The sequence below is a fragment of the Rhineura floridana genome, chromosome 4 (assembly GCF_030035675.1).
Source record: "Rhineura floridana isolate rRhiFlo1 chromosome 4, rRhiFlo1.hap2, whole genome shotgun sequence".
NCBI classification, from domain to species: domain Eukaryota; kingdom Metazoa; phylum Chordata; class Lepidosauria; order Squamata; family Rhineuridae; genus Rhineura; species Rhineura floridana.
The window spans coordinates 68,620,234-68,628,923 of record NC_084483.1 but is presented as its reverse complement, the minus strand read 5'-3'; the positions used below and the strand labels follow the sequence as shown (position 1 = coordinate 68,628,923).

The following is an 8,690-nucleotide window of genomic DNA, read 5'->3' as shown; positions in this document are numbered from 1 at the left end:
AGGGCTTCTTCACACATTTTATTTTACATCTAAACATGTAAAGTGTGAATGCAACAAACACAGGTATCAAATCGGCTGGGGATTGTTGCAGCTATGTGTCAAGTGTAGACTTGATGGCAAATCCAGGCTTGCTCCTGTGTAATGTGTGAAATGGTCCTACTAGTGAGCATTTAAATGAGAAAGGGATATGTATATATTCTCAAAATTACACAGTTTTGATCTCTCACTGAAATCAAGGGAGAAAAATTCCTATTACCTTAATAGCATTTTTCCTGGATCATTTAAAACTGTTTTTACAATGTTTCTGTTTTAGAATGCTTTGAAAATGTTTTATTATTGATGTGTTTGCCGCCCTGGGCTCCTTCAGGAGCAAGGGCAAGATATAAACTGAATTAGTAATAATAATGTCTGCAAAGGCTTGCAGTACAATCCCACACAGGACTACTCTGAAATCCCATCGTGTTAAATGGGTCTTACTTACTTCAATGGGTAAGTGTGTTCATAGGAACTACAGCCTAAGGCAATCCTCTCCTTTTCAATGCTCATTTTCTAGAAATCTTCACATACAAATAACTGACTGTTGCTCATCAGAATTGTTCTTTTAAAATAAATTTATAAACATAACAAATAGTGTCTGATAAATAATATAATGTTTATATTATATTATAATGGAAAATGTTGGGTGGTATTCAATGCTACTCCTACTCAGAGTAGCTTGTTGAAGTGAATGGACATGACTACCTCAGGTTCATTAATTTCAGTGAGTAGGATTTAGTTGAATCTAACCTGTAATGTATTGCGGGGATCAACAGACTACTTTTAAGTGTGCTCAAGGGCTTTTGCATGTACATAGTGACATTTTTGGCACTTTTTTAATATAAAAAAATCCAACTCCTATACCTTTTTGTGTGTGTATGGCATATGTGACTGCTACCCCTTTGCCTCATCTGGCATCAATGCCCCATTGGGCATGTAGAACTACCGTTTGTGGTTTTTCAGATCCTAGCTCCTACATGGAATATTAATGTAGATTTTGCAGGAAATATAATACATGAGCAGGATGCTAGATTGTAGCTTGCTCCTGCAAAATCTACATGAATATGTTGTAATGATTTTATGCATTTTCCTCTGTCTGCAGTCTAGGTGTTTACACCGAAACACACCCATGGGGGGGATTTTACATTTGGCTATTACTTAGGGCCTCTTCATGTGGTACAGAGATAGCGGGTATATGCCTGTATATCAAGTTTATGTGGGGTATTTCTTATAAGAAGCGAGTGTTATCTCTTTCTAAATTGTGTGTATGCTACATATATCTATGGCTCTTGGTCCACATCCATCATGAACCATAATATGTACAACACTGTTCTTTAAACTTTGGCCCCCAGATGTTGTTGGACTACAACTCCCATCATCCTCAGCCAGCTTAGCCGATGGTCAGAGATGATGGGATTTGTAGTCCAGCAACAACTGGGGACCGAAGGTTGAAGAACAGTGGTGTACAATAACTGGTGAACATGGTTCTCATATATTACAGCAACCCTGTAGTGTACACAGTATATATATACATGCCTGCTAATTTCTGTAATATGTGAACTAATCTGTAGTAACATCAGCTCCTTACCAAGTTTAAAGATTTTAATTTCGTCTGTCTGAGCCAATAGGATGTTTTGGCTTACATAAGTTTATGTAAGCTAAACCATTAAGAGTGCCCTAGTAGAACACCCTCTAATTTAGGAACAGCTAACCTTGTAACACACTAGACTGGAGGACCACAGATTAGCCACTCTGTAACTAGTGGGGACTCCACTAAGGTCCAGATATTGTTGATCTACAACTCACATCAGCCCTGAGCGTTAGCCCTGCTGACTATGACTGATGGGAGTAGGAGTAGGGCACCAGGCTCTTTATCCTTACTCTACACACACCCCAACATTTTGGCCAGAATGACATCACTGTAATGATATATCTGTACCTACTTAGTACGTTAAAACAGCATTGTTATTTTAAAATACTAACCACAATTTTATCCAACACTACATTCAGAAAGCACAATTCAAATACATCAGTAGCTAGCCTCTTCAGTCATTTTTAAATTCTGTCAGTGGATGGGCTGCTCCCCTGCAACAATTCCCCTTCAGTCCTTCGCTCTGTGTCTGCTCCATGGAGAGAATGTAAGAATACCATTAAAGCTGAGTTCCTAGCCTCTTTAACTGATATAAAGTGTACATATTTCCACATAAACCTGCTTAGTACTGGAGGGGAAATTCATTTGTTTTTCTCTCTTTTGCAGGAGGGTCATGGATTACTATGGAAAATATGCAGCTGTCACTTTTGCCATATTGTCTGTATCCCTGAATATTCTTCATTCATTGCCAGATGGAGAGATTATCGCACAAGGTGAGATACATTTAATATTTGAAATAAAAGAAGACACAGTGATCTGGATAAATAAAATCTACCAGTTAAGCCTCCCCCATCTGTGTGCCATGATCAGAAATGCCATTTCCTGGCATGGAAAACGGAAATAAAAATAAAAGAAAGTGTTATCATTCTTTTTCTTTAACAGAAGTTGCAAAGTCTCTCTCTCTCTCTCTCTCTCTCTCTCTCTCTCTCTCTCTCTCTCTCTCTCTCTCTCAGTTGCTTGTGTACAGTTCTAGGTAAACTATGTGGCAGTTTGCTGGGTTGCATCATTACATTTAAAACTTTAAAAAGAGGAATAATTTTGCAATCCTATACATGTCTACTCAGAAGTAAGCCCCCTTGAGTTCAGTGAGACTTATTTCCAGGTAAGTGTGTGTCTAGGATTGCAGCCTAATATCTGAGTCCTCTGCATATTTAATCTGAAGTAAATGGGTGTTTAATGATGCTTAATGATGCCTAGTAAGGATTGCAGCATTACTCAAGAGTACACTCTGATGGAAATCAGTGGAGCTTACTTCTGAGTAGGATGCAAAAGATTCGGCTATCACTCCTAGCATGTCTGGCTGGATAACAGTTTGTACATTACTCCACTAAAAATGTTAGTACTGTTACCTCTGATTTAAGGATTGGATTTAAGGAGTATTCTACTGCGTATTACAGAAACTTGTAATTTGGGAGTGTGGTATGTTTGTATAGTATGTATGTGTATGTGTGTTTGTGTATGCACATACACAATACGAATGGATGAGAAATTGATTCAGTTCACGCTTCAAGATGAATATATAAAATCTGAACTTTCCAAAACAATATGAGAACTGAAACACAGTCATCCTTTGAAATGCACACTTATTCGAATTTTGCAATGCAATTCACCAACCAGTGTTTACAAAAATGCATATGTTAAGGGAAAGTATGCATAAAAGATGCATATATGAGTGAAAATAACATACAAAATGCATTATATGACAAGAATTTGCTTGCAAAAATGTATACATTAGTTAAAACTGTCTATACTAACATATTTTATTAGGAGAAATTTGCACTAAAATGCTGAAGAATTTTCATGAGGATTTTAAAAAAAACTTCAAATTGCAGGGCAGAGCTGGTGTACGTTGTGGTAGAGAAAAAGAAGCTGGCGTAAAGTTCCACTGCATTCAATTGTCATTCAGGAGCCTCTAGGTTGGCTGATCACTGGCTCAACCGGGAGCTGAGTGCAGGGACCAGAAAGTAAAAGCCTGCTTCCAGATACCCCTACTGGGGAGTAAGCCCTCTCCATTGACTTCTATTTCAATTATTTTCTTAGACCGACCTTTTGCCTGGCATAACTTTTGCCTCGATTGGGACCTGCAGGAGTGCTCCAAACATGAGTTGGATGTGGCCTCACACCCCTCACCTTGGCCCCTCCTACTACTGGCTCCACTTGAGCCAGTCTCAGCTGAGCTGGCTGGATCCCAGCTCAGCTGTCTGGCCTGGTTGAGACAGGCTGAGGGTCTTATGCTGGTACGTAGCCCAGCTGAGCCAAGGCCCTGCCAGCTCACCTGGAGATTCACTGCATCCAACCCCCCTGAGCCTGGCATAACTGAGAGAACTAAAATTGACAGATTCTCCATCCCCCCCGTCTCTCTCTCTCTCTCTCTCTCTCTCTCTCTCTCTCTCTCTCTCTCTCTCTCTCTCTCTCTCTCTCTCTCTCTCTCTCTCACACACACACACACACACACACACACACACACACACACACACACACACACACACACACAGCAGAGGGGGTATCTCATTCACAAGTTAATGCAGAAAGATAAAAGGATTTTTTTCATAACCTTAAGGCAATATGACATATTAAAAATGAAAGAAAACACACTGCTGTTTCATGTGTATACTTTTCTATATTGTCCATATCCTATCTTCATTCCAAACATTTATGAACAGGATAATACATTGATTAGTTTTTTCCTTTGATAATTTCTAGAAAAATATTGGTATTTTGGTGGCTAGGTTTCATTTGATATCACTGTAAAAAAGGAGAGAGAGAGAAAGAGAGTTAAAATTCTGTCATCAACAGTCTTTCAAAGTGTGACTTCCAGGATACATTCTAGCTATTTGGATTAGAAAGATGAAACATCAGACTTGGATCCAAATAAAAGACCTGCTTGCTAAGAGGAATGTATGTGCATAAATGGAAAGATAAAAGCTCAAACAGATACCTGGATATTAGTATTATTTAGCCTATTGAACCACCTTTCTCAATGTGAGCCTACTAGTGCCTTCAGATATTCTTCAGAAGCCCTTCTTCCAATATTTCTGCTGTGTCACCGATACAGTGGCTAGTGACTACAGAAAATTGGCTTTTTCTCTGGTGGTGCCCTTATTATGGAATACTCTGACAAGGGAGGCTCACAGCACTTAGCACCTACCTTGATGTAATTTCAGAGCCAGGAAAAGAGCTTTTCCTTCTCTCAGGCATTTTAATCATGTGTTTTATGCCCAGTGTCTGCTTTTGTGCAGCTCTTTTGTCTGTTGCTAATTTTATTATTTTTTAATCTGTTTTGATTATCTTTGTATAATTGTATTTGCATTTATTGGAAGTTTTTCTGAAGTGTGGGGTATATATGATTATGATACAATAAAACAAATAGCAGCTAAGGAAAAAGTTGCACAGGTGTGGAATAAAGAAATTAATATACATATGATACCTTGTTTTAGATTAATTGTATTGGTTAATAATATGTATTACTATTAATGTAAATAACATAAAAATAGATTAAAGATGAGTGGTCATGCCATTAACTAAATTACTATAACACTGACAGTATTTTAGTGGGGTGGCTTTTTCATAATATTTTTTGAGTTAATATTATTTTTAAAAATTGTCAGCATCTCCAGATGTAGGAAATGAACAGCTTGTATCTGTTTAAGCCCCACTGACATCAAAAGTTGATTTACCATACTACTTATTAATAATCTAATCATCAGCTGAGGCATATATTCTGCAGTATGTAAGTAAGCCCTTAATTGCCCGCTTGACTTGTGATTTTAAATAATCAGCTTTTTTTGGTTCGCAGTATGACTCAATACTTTAAACTGGTATTTCCCCCCCCAAATGGTTTCTTTCCCCAGTCCTGTGAGCCCAAGAGGTGTGATTATATGTTCTCTCTTGAAAACCCCACTTCAGAACACCATGGGAATAGCTCCCACTGAATATTTAACCATTTTGCCTAAGCTACCTTTTGGCTGATAAAGTCACTTAAGCAAAGTACAGGAGGGTTTCTTAATATTAATTGCATGATACTGAATACAGTTTTTTTTTAAGAGAGAGAAGTGGGGGGAAGTGGGGAGGGGGGTTTCCTTTGGGGCTTGAGGTGATCAATCTCAGCAAGCCTTAGATAGTTCCAAATCATTTGGTAAAAGAGGGCCAAATCAGATCAGATCATAAAGCTTATCTTGTTTCCTGTGGACCCTCCAGTGGCCCTCCAGATGCTGTTGGACTTCAACTCCCATCAGCTCCAGCCAGCGTGGCCAATGATCAGCGATGACTGGAATGGTAATTCAATAATATCTGAAGGGCTGTAGGATCCTTTGCCCTGCTGTAGACCATTTCATCTTCGATAAGTCTGTTAGCTGTGAATGTTCACGAATTGATGGTGCACATTGAGATGTCCATGTTACCAGTTCAGCTCAAGACAGAATTCCTTTCTACCCCTCCTCACTGGCCCATATGCTGCCTAGCCCACCATATTTTGGAATGTGAAAGTACAAGTGGAGCCTAAAACTGCATTGATTCCTTAATATATTCTTTTTATGTGTCTCAAAGGTTGCCCTGAATGTAAACTAAGCTTGAACACACGCATGACAGAGCTGTTCAATGGGCGGCCTGTTTATCAGTGTGTAGGATGTTGTTTCTCAAGGGCTTATCCCACTCCCATGAGGTCAAAGAAGACAATGCCAGTCCCAAAGAACATTACATCAGAAGCAACTTGTTGCGTAGCAAGATCCTTCAAACAGGTAATGGGGCTATTACACACATCTATGCAATAAGGGTTTGGCTAGCTGCTCATTTACCTTTCCGTCCTCACCCTGGAATAACATTGGAATACACAGACATGCATGAGGACTGTGTGGATGAAAACTGCAACTCTCTACTTCTAAGTCCCAGCCTTGGACAAAGGGTGGAAGAAGGGACCCTAAACAGAAGGCAGGAGAAGATGCTTCTTTGCTGCATGTTTCAGGATACCTTTAGAGTTTGAGGCTGCAGTTTTCTGCTTTTTTTTGTAGTCGTATTTCTGTTATTTTAGTTTAATGTGATTAGCAATTTCTTTGAAACTCCTAGGTGAAAAGTAGAAATGGGCAGAGCAATCCAACTCAGGGGAAGTCAGCATAATTTGTGCTGAAGCAAGAGAAATTGGTGCAAAGTTCCACTGCATTCAGTTACCGTACAGGAGCCTCTGGGTTGGCTGAATGCTGGCTCAGCTGGGAGTTGAGCGCAGGGGCCAGAAAATAAAAGCCTGCTGTCCCAAATATCCCTACTGGGGAGTAAGCTTTCTCCATTGACTTCTGTTGTGTTTCTTTTCTTAGACCAGCCTTTTTCCCGGTGTAACTTTTGCTTGGATTGGGACCTGCAGGAGTGCTCCAAAAACTACTTGAATGTGGCCTAAGTCCCTTCACCTTGGCACTTCCCCTGACACACCCCCTTTCCAGGCCTTACGCTGACTTAAGCTGGCTCCATTTGTGCTGGTCTAGGCTGAGCTGGCTGGGTCCCGCCTGAGCCAAGCTAAGGGATGTATGCCAGCATAGCCTGGCTGAGCCCAGGACCCAGCCAGGTCAGCTGGAGATCCACCACATCCAACTCCCCTTGTAAATGCAAGTTAGAGTGCTCCCTAAGGCAGCAATCCTATCCTTTTTCTCCAGAGCAAGTCCTATTAAACTCAATTGTATTTACTTTTGAGTAGACCTGTCTAGAACAGCACTGTAAATCTAACAAATAGTTCTTAAATATTTTCTCTTCTTAGACACTATATTTATAACATGTACCCTAAATATGATCTCACATTAACAAGGTTGCAGTCTTGTCTACACTTAAGCACGGAATAAGCCTCATTATACTTACTGAGATCTACATGCTTAGGATTGCATTGATTAAAGTGCATAAAGTGATTTGCTATCCAAATAGTTCTGGGGAAATTTCCCCTTCTGAAGTTCACTGTGTTCATCACTAGAAACTTATTTCTGATTTCTAGACTAAATTTATATTGGTGTATGTTTTGTCCATTACATTAATTATCTATATATCCTGGGAGTAAAAGAGAATTTTTAAGTGGACCCCAAGGGCTTATGCTGCTAGCCCAGGGTGGGGTGTCCCCCCTTTGAACAGGAGAGTTGTTCATACTGTCTCACAGCTTGCTTTTGGATTGACCTCAGCCACATTTTTCCACAGGTTAAGTTAGTTAGTTGACATGTTTCAGCTAGATTGCAACATGTTTGCCATGCAGATGGGCAACTGCTGTTAAAGAAATGCAAGTGCAAAGTCTCTTTGGGTGTATGAAACTAACTGTGCAGTTGAAGGATCCTTAGGATTATCTCTACTTATAACTGCAGATGAAAATGACTGTAGAGTGGGTCTAGATAATAATTCCCAGTTGCTATTTATTTTTATTTATTCATAAAAAGATTCATACATCACTCTTCACATAACATATCAAGGAAATGTACATTGTAACTAAAACAATATCATAAACTTCATTAAAAGAAATCAAAATATAAAAGAAAGAGCATGGTAAACACAGTGTTGTCAGCTTTACATAGCTGAAGGGAGGTTTTATTTTAAGTGGGAAAAGAAAGCTTTAAGGTGACTCTAATTTTTGCAGTTAATACATATAATTTTATTGTCTATTTTTCTTTTCTCAAGGCTCCCATTCCAAATCATGAAAGCACAAAGATAGAGAATCACACAGATTGTCACTGCAGTACCTGCTACTATCATAAATCTTAAGACCTCTATGAATGGACCCAGATGGCACCGAATATATTTTTTTGCTTTTGCTTTTGTAGCAATATTGTGCAAGATCATAACTTTTCTTATAGGAAAAAAAAGCTTCAGCTAACATCCTATGAAGTATCCTGCTGTTTTATTTCCTCTTTACTTCATCACACATTGAGTGAAGCAGATAAATATGCTTCATTATTTCTTCTAGGAACCAAAGTTCTTCTAGGAACCAAATTTAGAATTCTGCATGATAACCAATCCCTTGTTTATTGTGTATGTAAAGTGTGAA

General features: G+C 39.0%; 1 protein-coding gene across 1 annotated transcript; it reads left to right on the top strand.

Moving 5' to 3' along the window:
* Nucleotides 1–2,300: 2,300 nt before the first annotated feature.
* CGA (glycoprotein hormones, alpha polypeptide) lies at nt 2,301–8,407 on the top strand. The gene is made up of 3 exons (XM_061626259.1): nt 2,301–2,400; nt 6,233–6,423; nt 8,324–8,407. The coding sequence occupies exons 1-3, from the start codon at nt 2,301–2,303 to the stop codon at nt 8,405–8,407; spliced, it is 375 nt and encodes a 124-aa protein (XP_061482243.1).
* Nucleotides 8,408–8,690: the final 283 nt, after the last annotated feature.

Bases quoted from the DNA above. Each gene is read 5' to 3' on its own strand.
- CGA (XM_061626259.1), top strand. From the start codon at position 2,301: ATGGATTACTATGGAAAATATGCAGCTGTCACTTTTGCCATATTGTCT. The intron at 2,401-6,232 runs GTGAGATACATT...TGTGTCTCAAAG, and splicing joins TGGAGAGATTATCGCACAAG to GTTGCCCTGAATGTAAACTA. The intron at 6,424-8,323 runs GTAATGGGGCTA...TCTTTTCTCAAG, and splicing joins TAGCAAGATCCTTCAAACAG to GCTCCCATTCCAAATCATGA.